The sequence below is a fragment of the Corythoichthys intestinalis genome, chromosome 2 (genome assembly GCF_030265065.1).
Source record: "Corythoichthys intestinalis isolate RoL2023-P3 chromosome 2, ASM3026506v1, whole genome shotgun sequence".
Taxonomy (NCBI): domain Eukaryota; kingdom Metazoa; phylum Chordata; class Actinopteri; order Syngnathiformes; family Syngnathidae; genus Corythoichthys; species Corythoichthys intestinalis.
Genome location: NC_080396.1, coordinates 39,400,105 through 39,412,542, shown reverse-complemented (window position 1 = coordinate 39,412,542; position 12,438 = coordinate 39,400,105). Strand labels below are relative to the sequence as shown.

Here is a 12,438-nt window from a genome sequence, read left to right as displayed (position 1 = left end):
TGAATTTGATTTTCTTAGGTGTTCGAATACTTATTTGCAGCAGTATAACAAGTAGATGGCTAAAAAAATCATACACTTTGATTTCTGGATTTTTATATTTTTTAGATTGTCTCTCACAGTGGACAAGCACCTACCACAAAAATTTCAAACCTGCCCATCATTGGGAGAACTTGCAAAATCGCAGAGTGTTCAAATACTTATTTTCCTCATTGTAAATGAATGAATGAACGTGATCTGTGAGTTGTTATATGGAAAACCAACACAGCATGTTGAGACACATTTTTATTTGGTGTGGTAGCAAAAACAGCACCTCGGAACAACACTATTGTTGGGCGCTCTCCTGGGAGGTCACATGATTACAGGACACGCACGGGAAAGACATGCACTAAAGAACCTACTACTGTGGCAGGTATTTTATAGACATTAGTTGTTAGACCATTGACTTCAGCACGTTCACATTCCTTCGACAACACCACTGTTCACCACAGGGAGAGCAGTCCTTTGTGAGTGGAGTAGCTTTTATGTAGATTCAAATTTCGGATTTGCCTTCACTTTAACGTCACTTTCAGAGACAACACTCAGGTATCAGACATACGTAGATTCTTTGGTCCCTTTCAGGTCATTGGTAGCCTAAGGATTCTTTATTGCTTGTTGTTTAAGGCTCTGTGGGAGAGTGACTTGCAAGCTTCATAAATGTTAATAACAAAAAGTTAGGTGGGGGTTGAAGTGTAAATGTAAAAACTACCAGAGAAGGGCAAAGGAAACTCAGGGCATGCTGAATTGCCTCGAAATTATACAAGCTCAATCCTCGATGACTTCGGAGGACTCGGACACAACTCGGCCATCCTTGGTCTCAATCATCTTGATGACCACGTTCTTCTTGCTCTGGGTGCTGTAGCCGCTTCCACCGCTGAAGCCGCTGCCGCCACTGCCATATCCGCCACTGCTGTAGCCACTGCTGCCGTAGCCGCCGCCGCTACTGTAACTGGAGTAGCTGCTGGAGTAGCCACTCTTCAGGGCATCCATACCGCCGTAGCTTGCTGTAAACAGATTAAACAGGCAGTGATGAGCTGTTTGGGCTACCAGTGTCTTCTTTGCTATAGGTGAAACATGATCAGCAGCACCAACCTACATATTTACTAACTAAATCACTATATTTCTTTTTTCCTCAAAGACAGTTGTCTTAATTTTTGAAGAATTTCTCTCGTCTGTTTTGCTTCCATGATTATGTACATTTCAATGTTGGATATATATTTTTTTAAATACACTTTTTTTTTTTTTTTTTTTGTCAAATCACATTAAAAATTCACCTCATAGAGCCAGCTAGCTGGTCCAATATAACAATATGCAAGTGGTCCCTGCAAATCTTTTTAATATAATTTGAAGGCTTTTAATGAATGAATAAATTCTATTGTGCTGATATAGAGTAAATTAGCAGCAGACAGAAAAAGAAAGCGCTAGCATTTTCCTGTAGTGGGGACTCCCCACCAGCTGGTGAGTTGGCAAATTGTTTGCAGAACAAAGCAACACTCACTGCTCTGTTTGGAGATGTTAATGGATTTGATGCCGTTTGCCAGCCTGTCCTCCTCGCCCTCCAGCAGTTTCCTGTAGGTCGCGATCTCAATGTCGAGAGCCAGTTTGACGTTCATCAGGTCTTGGTACTCGCGGATCTGGCGGGCCATGTCCTGTTTGGCTCTCTGCAGGGCCTCCTCCAACTCTCTGATACGGGACTTGGCATCCTTAACTGCCAGCTCGCCACGTTCCTCGGCCTCAGCGATCTGAGCCTCCAGGTTGGCACGCTAGGAGAGGATCAAAACGAAATGTTAAAGGACCTTGTTCCGATCTATGTGTGATCGTATCGTATGTATGTGTGATCCTGAAGGTCTATTCATACCTGTCCCTTGACTCCATCTATCTCAGCTGTCAGCCTTTGGATCATGCGGTTAAGGTCTGCGATCTCTGTCCTAGTAGCCCTCAAGTCATCTCCGTATCTGTTGGCAGATGTCTGCATCTCCTCATACTAGAGGAATGTCAGCAAAACAAATCATGGTGATCATGTCTGACAAAAAGTACCCTACTATAATAATTCGAACATTGCTGAAATATGGACTAAAAGTTCCAATTTACCTTGGTCTTGTACCACGTCTCTGCCTCAGCGCGGGTGCGGTTGGCAATGTCCTCGTACTGAGCTTTCACCTCTGCCACGATAGAGTCCATGTCCAAGTTACGGCTATTGTCCATCTCCACAATGACTGACGTGTCCTTGATCTGACTCTGGAGCTCGCGCAGCTCCTAGAAGAACAATTGAAAGTAGTTATCTCAACCCACCTTAGGAATGCGAACAAATACTACAGATGTCAAGAACAACAATCTAGCAAAGCACAAAGCTTGATAGTGGTCATATGAGTGGCAACTGCTAAAAGAATTTATGAGAATCTTTTGTTTTACCATACCTCCTCATAGATGGACCTGAGGAAGTTGATCTCATCTGTCAAACTTTCCAGCTTGGCCTCCAGCTCCACCTTATTCATGTAGGCCTCATCAACATCCTAGAGACAATGTATGATTGTGTTCAGTCAGTTTGGACACCGAAACAACATTTAAAACAATCCATGTGCAGGAATCTGATTAAATGCAGGGAAGCAAATTGGCCAGGCGATTGCTAGACGAAAAGTTGAATTAAGTCAAATTACCTAAAATAAATGTATTAGTAATATAAACCATAATCTTGCATATAATTGAATGAAAAACATTTATGAAGCAAAGGACAAAAAACACCTTTTTTTTTTCGTTTTTCTTCTCACAATTTTAGTCTCCAATTCATATTTTGGGATTTTTTTTGTACTTGTGTCTATTCCTGATTATTTGCAATATGAAAAATTCTTCCTGTGAGCATTATTTGTTTCAATCTATAAATGCAATAAAATTGAATTCCACTGACCTTCTTGATGAGTACAAATTCATTCTCACACTCTGTGCGCTTGTTGATCTCATCTTCATACCTGGAAGACAAAAAATACCACTCATTATGTACAATACTGTTAGTATGATTTTGATTGTAGTGTTAGTACACAAAATTAACACTAGGAGGTGTAAGTCAACCATTCTAAAAGCTCCCTTGGGAGTCCCCTGAACTGAGTTGATGTGAGGAAACAAATGAACATGTGCTTGCATTGTGCAGGCCTGTATTCTTCTCCGTGCAAAATATTGTTGTTGTTGTCTATTTTATTTTTTGCTTTAGTGGAACTCACTTGTTCTTGAAGTCTTCCACCAGGCCTTGCATGTTGTGAAGGTCAGCTTCCAGCTTCATCTTGTCGTTGCCCAGGCTGTCAAGCTGTCTGCGCAGGTTGGTGATGTAGGCCTCAAACATGGCGTCAATGTTTGAACGCGTGGTGGTCTGGCCCTGCAGCAGGTTCCACTTGGTCTCGAGCATTTTGTTCTGCTGCTCCAGGAAACGCACCTGAGGAAAAAGAAAACGATAAGACACGTGAGGATTGAAGCAAGGACAGTTTATAATGTACTGTATGTACAGTATGTGTATAGAGTATACTGTGAAAATTAGAGGTTTCCTTTTTTTATAATGATTAATTGGGTTTAACTCATTGCCTGCCGCCGAGACTACGATTCGCTGCCACCCCTTCCAGTCGAAATGGATTCGACTTCTAGCGCCGTCAGTTGGACTGAAACATAAACATTTTTATCTTTCCTGTGTAAATGAATTGGAGTCTGTCAATGGCAGGCAATGAGTTGATTGAAGCACAAATTCCAATACATATTTATGAATAAAGATTTGCAACTTTTTAAGAAATAGATGGAGGGTATCTGCTTGAACTTTTCTGAGAACCACGAATATTACGCATATTCCTGCCTCCTCTTGACATTAATCAACCTCGCCATGCCTCCTGTTTGCCTTCTATAGTCTTTGTTGATCTTATCGGTCATTGGAGCTTTGCAAGTTGCCTTGAAAGGAAGGCTTGACGTAGTGCATGCATCCTGACAGGAGATGAGGGGGAGTGGGGTTCGAGGGTGGAACAGGGGGTGAAGTCAGCCTCGCTGGAAAATACTGGTGATGGAGGAAAAGCGTGCGTTAACCCATCATCCCCATCTCTTCCTGTTTTTGTAAATGGAGCTTTGCAGGCAAATGATGGGAGAGGAAGAGGAGAAGCTGGGTTGGAGCAAAGTTTCAGATAGATAGAAAGAAAAGAGAGAGAGAGAGAGAGAGAGAGAGAGAGAGAGAGAGAGAGAGAGAGGCACAGAGAGAGAGAGAGAGAGAGAGAGAGTAAATATTTAACCAAGCTAAAACTGCGACAGAACTGGTCGGGAGTTGAGGGTCCACGGGAACATAATTTGCAGACATGTCAGAGAGATTCGAGCCTATTTTTTTACTTTTCATACAAGGTAGTAAGTTTCTTGTGGCCTCACAGCTGCTGTTGCACAGAACATGAAACCGGCAAGCCCTTTTAAATATTAACCCAATGCAAAGGCCTTAAGGTGCCACGCGGTCCTGAGAGTTACATGGTTTCTCTAGATAAAATGCTGCGGAGGGTGGGGAGAGCTCCACTTTCTGTGCTAAAGTCCAGTGGTGGGGGCCAATGGAAAGGGGGACGCCACAAGGGCAATAAGAAAGGGCCCCACCCAGTTAAACGGAGGATAGCAGTCCCAAGGTAACTTGTGCTGTGGCCTGACACACCCTTTGCTATCTCGCTTACGCTCTTTTGTGTTTGGAAGCCTCTCTGTTACTGCATGAGTGGATTCCAACCGTTTAAATGAATGCGTTTTACGGACATGATGTTCAAATGGATATCCTCTACTCTGCTGTAACTCTTTTAAAGTATTTTGCTTACCTTGTCAATGAAAGAGGCAAAGCGATTGTTGAGGGTCTTGATCTGTTCTTTCTCTTGGGTGCGAACAGCCTGGATGGTAGGGTCAATGGACAAGTTGAGCGGGGTCAACAGACTCTTGTTGACAGTCACGGCGCTAATGGGTGCCTGTCCCAGTCCCATACTACCGCCGAAGCCCATGCCCACACCGCCCATGCTGGAGCTGAGTCCGTAGACACTGGAGCTGGTGATGCCGGCCCCTCCGAAGCCCCTGCTGCCACCCCCATAGGAGCTCCTGGCGGTGTAGGTCTTGCGGGAGCTGATTCCTCCTGATCCGGAGTAGGAGCTGCTGCTGAAGTTCCTTGGTGCAGCCGAGCTCCTCACAGTGTATGAGCTGGTCTTATAACTGGATGCCATTGCAAGCAGGAGTTTTTTTCTTTTTGGATAAAGTGTGGCGAGGCAGACGGGCGGGCTGGCCGGCAAAGGAAAGGGAGACCAGAGTGGATAGGAAGAGATGGGACTAGTCAGGAGTTTTAAAGTGCCTGTTGCTGTGGGAGGAGACTAGGGAGAACTGCCATTGGCTGCAGGTCTGGGCAAGGGCCTGGAGGCAGGGCTGTAATATTACACTCCTATGACACATTGTCAGCCACTGAAAACCATTACCTGACCTTCTTGTAGGCCCCCACGACAGAGAAAACCTTTTTTGGAGTGAATTGACAGGAATTTTGATGTTTTGTGCGAAGGTTGGTCATTGGTATAATGAATCACAAAAAAACTAGTACAGTAGAACATGCAACAGTAGTTTAAACAAAATTCAAGTAACCAAACATCCTTCTCCAGCTATTGTGTTACACTAATTAGCATCCTTTTTACTACCATTATGCTACAAAGATTAACATGCATTTCAATACTACAGCAGGCTATCGTTCACATTTTATAAATGTCCAAGTACACTATTAAGACGGGTTTTCCAGTGGTAGCTCCCATTAATGTGCTTTGTGTGAAAAGAAACATTGATGTCTCAAAATTTTACTCTATCATATCTATTTATTGCATATTGATTTTTTTTAGTTATTATAAAACTACAAACATCCAATCATTAGCTATATGTTAACGTTAATTAGTTAAAAAGTTAGGGATGGTTTAATCACATTTAATAGCAATTTGCTGATATGTCATCCCCTTTCTTCATATTGTTTTCACAGAGCCACACTAACCTGTGTGGATTCGACAGTATGCTATGTGTCAGCTTAATGTTTACCTGAAAAGAGAGCTGGACACCCACACCTACAAGGAAGCAGTCACAATTAAGTATGTACATGTGACAAGCCTAAATGCATTCATATGCAATGTTAAATATAATAAATTACGCAAAAAAAATTTAAAAATACTGGTAATAATTCAAAATTATCAGTCGTGTGTCAAATTTATGAGATCAATTGTATCTTAAGTTTTATAGGCACATTTTCTCATGAATTGCCATTCTTGTCTAAAATCTCGTCATCCGGTTTTAAGACACATTTCTGTAGTTGGTGTAACTTTTGAAGTATGTATTATACTTACAAGAATGCCAAAGAAAAAAAGGTTAATCCAATAATTCTAACAAAAATAAAAATGCACAAAGTTCTTTGCATAACAAGGGCCTTTGGATGTTGCATATTTCTAGCTCTGTACGCTTGTCTATTGATGTCTGATGTAAGATTTCGGGTGGATTGTGATGAAAGTTGACTTGAGATTGGACTTGTTGGCTTTGGCGAGGTCGGCAGTCTCCAATTCTGGTCAAATAACATCCATCACCTCTGTGGCATCCTACAAGTAGATATTTCGTTGTGGTGTTAACAGTTTTTGGAGGCTTTAGAGCTTAAGATTCTTTGGTTATTACCATTGAGCTCTCAATAGCAGAGTGAGCAAATGCACACCAGGTGAACCGCACTGTGAACCAGCTGGCTTTCATTACAGTTGAACATAGAGCATGGTGGTATGCGCACAATGCAAATCAGCATGAACTTTTCAGAATTCTTATAAAGCTATTATAGACAATAGCTAACTCTTAGTGTCTGTGCCACATTACACTTAAGTTGTAATGCATCTGTATTCCCTTTAATTCCACATCAGTCGGAGATAAAAATATAGTACTTATTCTTTAATTCAATGAACTTTTATTCAGTATTATTTTTTTTATTCATAGGTCTTAAAAATATAACAATGAATTAGATTCAGTTACAGTGTTTAACAAACTCATCATAAACTGACCACAAATTCATCATAAGAATGAGAAGCATCCAGCATCAAGAAATGCTTTGATGCAGACTACTATGGTGGTTCATAATGTTTCACTATATGGACCAGGAAAAGGGGAGATTTCAATTTGAATTTGGCTTTTATATAAAAATTTAAGGGGAAAAAAATCAATGATAACACCAAAATATCGTTTCCTGATCAGGAATACAAGTGGATTATCCATCAGAATTAAATGATATTATGTTTTCAAATTGTACTGTATATTACTCTTTAACAGTAAAGCTCAGTTAAAACTTCACTTTTTTCCACTACAGATTGCATAAGATTCCTAGTGCATTGTAATCTTGTGCTCAACTCATAACTCTTGCAAGCTAAGAGTATATCGCTCATAACTTCCAGAAATGTAACTTCACTTTTTTCCTCAGTAGGCTGTGACCTCCCAAGACCCGCCCTGAGTTCTTCTCCTTCCTCCCCCAGTTCCTCGCCACGATGAGTCATGTCTCTTATGAACCAGTCCAAGACCCAACACCATAAGCTCTTTCCTCCATCTTTTTTCTTTTTCTATCATTCCACTTTCCCGCCATTGGCCCTCGGCCGGCATCATCGTCATGGAAATATACCAAAATACAACTCCCATCCTCCCTGAACCACAGCGGATGCCAGCGAGAGCAGAGGCATTCGACACAGGCCTGCGAAAGCAAAGAGGGATCTGAGCCATAGCCCGAAAACATGTACCATGTGACTGGAGAAAAAAAACAAAAATCTTGAAAGTGATTATAAAAGAGTAATGCTGTGACAATCACATGACTGCAGTGCAACCATTGTAATTGTAAGTAAACATTAGGTTATCAATCATTGGGGGAGGGGTTCCAAATTTACAAACAGAAACATTTGTTTCACAGGTCACAGTGCTTGGAAGAATTTCACTGACTCAACAGGGATTTATGAATCACAATGTACCGTAGTCAAATGTGGACTCCCATATTTTGAGGTAAATGCTGCTTCATGGTTCACAGCAGCCATACAGTATCAGCATTTTTTTTTTTTTTTTCTCCTTAATGAATTGGTAAGCAACATTGAACAAGCAGTTTTTTAACCTTAGCAGTGGTTGCTTTGCTGAGTGAAAATGTAGAGGAATGTAAGAAATATAATTATGGGAAAAAAAGATTCATTGATTATTCAAAAAAAGCCTCTAAAGCGATAGTAATATTATTGTTTGAAAGTGTTTTTAAAATGTGTTATGATGGCAATACTTGGACAAGTATTTTGTTCAATCTGTTAGGTTTCACCATATCAGTTTCCAACCCCCCCCCCCCCAATCAAAATAGCTTGTTGTACATATTTCAGAAGGTTTCTCAACACTGTACACATAGCGAGGAAAAACTGGCTCCTATCAATGCCATTGTTAGACAAGGTATGGGTCACATCACACTGTAGTTATTCGCAGCAATAACACTTGTTAAGTGTGCAGAGGTTAGACCTCATTCCTCTTTAAGGAAGACACTCAGAGTTCGAACACCCCCAAAGTCGTTCTAGTGGCAATTCAACCGACAATTTTGCTGGTAAATTTGATTTGATAAAATCAATGGCAGATGTTGAAAGTTGCCACTGTTGCCCATTGCAACATTCACACATTCGTCTGTATGAGTGTGTATCATCTGTCTAATCACATGCATGGGGCTAAGGTTTCTTGTGACCGGAAACAAGGCAGGTATCTGGAATTTACCACACCAAACATGAGTAGATACACACACACAAGATGGACCTTTACCCTAAAATCCATAAACATCCCAGATCTCACTCAGCTCATCAGTATGTTGCAAGCTCCATTCTGTGGGAGTGCGTATCAGACACCATGTGCTTATGGGTGTAGCCAGTCTCAACCTCTAAATGGTGAAAGAGTATGTAAAGAGTATTAATACCACTCAAATGTGATGGGTGCTGAGGTCAGACTTCTTGTGATATGCCACATTATTTTTCACAAGACTTAAGAGAAAAAATGAAGGTCATTTTTAAGAAAAAAATATAAATAATAATTAAATAAAAGAAACCTTAACCACTGACTGCACTCCATCTGAACTTTGACATCAAGGTATGCTGAAACCAGTTTTGATTGATGTTGCTTGGCGTTCGGTCAAAGGTTTGCATGACTGTCATGGCATATTTCAATAGATTAGATAAATCAATTTAAAAAATAAAACAAAGTTAAAAGCTGTAGCAATCAATATGCTTGCATGCCTACATAAGGGCATAAGAGTTCTTGTCTTTGGCCTGGCTGTGTGAAGTTTGTGAGAATTTTCATTGGGCTTCTCTGACTTCATTGCACATTCCAAAAATATATACCGCAGTGGTCTCCAAACTATTCCACACAGGGCCACAGTGGGGGCAGGATTTCACTCCAACAAAACAAGAACACACCTTTTCACCAATCTGGTGTTTTATAAGTGTAACCAGTTGATTGCAGTCAGGTGCTGCTTATTTTAGTAGAAACTACATTGATTAAAAGGTCTGTGCTTGATCGGTATGAACAAAAACCAGGACCCACAGCGGCCCTCAAGGACCGGTTTGGAGACCCATGATATACGGTATATTTTAGGGCAGGGTTGTTCAAACTATTCCATAAAGCTCTGCAGTAGGTGCAGTTTTTCATTCAAACCAATCAAGAGGGCACATTTTGACCAATCTGGTGTCTTAAAATTGCAATCAGTTGATTGCAGCCAGGTACTGCCTTTTTCAGCAGAAACCTCATTGGTTAAATTGATTGTTCTGTGCTAGATCAATTGGAACAAAAACCTGCACCCACAGAGGCCCTTAGGGACCATTTTGGACACCCCTTTTTTAGGTTCATTGACTGTGAGTGTACGTAAATAGTGTGTTAGGCCTTGCTCCAGTTGGCCTAAATGCAGTTTTTTTTCTGGCAGAACATAAGGTGTCCATACACAACTTTGTACAGTTCTTCAAGAAATAGTGAACCCTCGCCCCATTTTATTGCGGACATGGTTTATTAAAATCCCATCCATCCATTCATCATCTACCGCTTAATCCGGGGTCGAGTCGCAGGGGCAGCATGTTATTAGTTATCCAACCCACTAGGGAAAACAAAAAAATATATAAGAAAGCAACCTTTCCTCATTTTACTTACAATTAACTTTAATGTATCAATTTCTTAGTTCCCTTTTCTCTACTGGGTCATGGTTGAATCGGAGCATATTCCAGCTGACTCCAGGAAAGAGTCCTGATGCGGAGTGTGAACCCCCAACTGGTCGCCAGTGATTTGCACGGTGCATACAGTACAAACAACAATTCAAGCATACCTCTGGTGGTCACCTAAAAATGTATATATGCTTCCTGGAGCAATTTTGTACAGTTTGATAAATACGGTTTCTTGTTTTATTATATTTGTGTGGCTAGTCCTGTATTTGCGCAAATTGTCCCCGTTTTATTATTATTTTTTTTTTGCAACATCTACACGTTGCGCCATGACAGTTCAAAACCCAGTGCAAGCCGGGACTCACTTTTCATCAAAGCTGCGTCACGACTCGGCCCTTTGCTGGCAAAGAAGAAGCAAATATCCACATGAACGGTCATGGCGTCAAAAAAATACAACTAGCTTTTCTGAATTAACTTTAAACCCACTAGATTAAAGTGTTTATGACAGGATTAAAAAAAAGTCTTAAATAGCATTATTATGTGAATTAGAATCATATTTTGAGATGATTCGACTATATACAACAACAACAAAGCGGAGATGACGAGAAATTAGTCTTTTAATCCGCCATTTAGCCACACCTACCATTATAGGGCTCTAGCATCCCCAACAAGAGGATGACGTCGGCTTGGTCATGGTTTCATCTGATTTAGAATTCAATTCATTGAGGAGGAATTATTCAGAATGAGGAAAATGCGACGCAAAATGTCATTGTTTCAGTCTCTCTACTCCAATATTTTTACAGGATATTCTTTTTATCGAAGTATTTTCCTCAATTGCTAAATAAATGGTATGGTTATGACAAATAACAGTCTTGTACTAAATGCAATATGAAATAATAAAAATCCATTTATTCAGTACGACATTGCAAAATTACTCCATAACAGTCAAAACTGTCGACTTCACCTTTACTGTCGCACCTCCCGAATGATGTTTTATGCCACCGTAGTTTGTCAGGCTTTTGTCATTTCCCTGCCCCGGCAATTGGAGAATGTAAACAAATCCAAGAGGCTTGACAGCTAACCGACATGCTAACCTGAACTGAGTGATGTTTCAAGGTCTATTCTCAGCTTTCGAAGCGAAAAATCGTTAAAAACTACCCAGGATCATGTCACACAGTGGCGGGGTTGCTGATTGTCTTTGCTGATCGGCAACCCGCCCGGCGGCGAGCAAGTTACAGCTCGTCCCCCTGCAACGACGGACAAGAGAGCTCGCTGGGAAAGCAGCTGCATAGTACCGTCGAACAAACCGGCCGACGTTGGAGGCGCGCGTAGCTGCCACATGGTCAACACGATGGCGTAAAATAATGCTTTACTACACGGTGAAGACGTAAACAGAGAGCAGTTATTGTGCGGCTAACATGACAGGATGTGTCTGAGAACTTTTCTACATGTCTGTCCATGATCAAACGTAAGTAAATAGTCCTTTATTTAAAGAAAGTTTGTAGTGTTCACTTTGTAATCGTTGTATTCGCAGTCATTTTTAACACAAATTTGCAATTTCTGATGGGGATAAAATTTTGACAAAACACCGGGCACACGAAGAGGGCAATAAGCCGAGTATAGCGCTCTCCCGGTCGGGGGGTGTGCGACAAGCTGGCGGTCGTCAGCCGAGTGGCATTTTCGGTGGACAATCAGCCACAAAATGCAACTTACCTCCGTATTAAAACGTGCCATGATCCCAGTATTTGACATAATACAAAATACGATGTTTACTCACTTCCTCGTAAGTCCAAAGGTCCCACAGTAGTAGGGCTTGTTTTGGCCAATATCCACGGTGAACGGGAACCTTTTGAAACCCAAAAAGGCTCGCACGCCTCTTCCTGGTGGAGCAACAATTTTCTGCAGCCGTTTGGCTGGCGTGATGCGAAGAATAAATTAAATAATCCACAAAATCAGCTGAATCCAAAATCCATCTGCATGCTATAAAGCAATGCTGTATTATGAGATGCTGACACAGGTGACATTCGCATTCGTCCTAAACCCAAGACTGAACCCGGAAGTCACTAATTTTCATGGCGCTGGATTCAAAAATTGAATATATAAAACGATTGCTTCCACACACATCCAAGCCGTACATTTCATTCAGGAGCATAACATACTGCGTGAAATATGAAATAAACATGCTTTTTGGTGTCATACGCACTTTAACGATGATTTTGATTATTTT

At 41.1% G+C, this 12,438-nt stretch overlaps 1 protein-coding gene and 1 long non-coding RNA gene across 2 annotated transcripts; one reads left to right on the top strand and one right to left on the bottom strand.

The window, feature by feature from the left end:
• Positions 1–269: 269 nt before the first annotated feature.
• On the bottom strand, positions 270–5,335 carry LOC130912191 (keratin, type II cytoskeletal 8-like). Its single transcript, XM_057830087.1, has 8 exons — positions 4,845–5,335; positions 3,252–3,460; positions 2,942–3,002; positions 2,454–2,549; positions 2,128–2,292; positions 1,895–2,020; positions 1,535–1,799; positions 270–1,040 (listed from the first exon to the last, which is right to left on the bottom strand). The coding sequence occupies exons 1-8, from the start codon at positions 5,235–5,237 to the stop codon at positions 802–804; spliced, it is 1,554 nt and encodes a 517-aa protein (XP_057686070.1). The 5' UTR covers positions 5,238–5,335; the 3' UTR covers positions 270–801.
• On the top strand, positions 3,157–9,095 carry LOC130912192 (uncharacterized). Its single transcript, XR_009062564.1, has 3 exons — positions 3,157–3,487; positions 6,026–6,131; positions 7,487–9,095. It is a non-coding gene; the product is annotated as an uncharacterized LOC130912192 (long non-coding RNA).
• Positions 9,096–12,438: the final 3,343 nt, after the last annotated feature.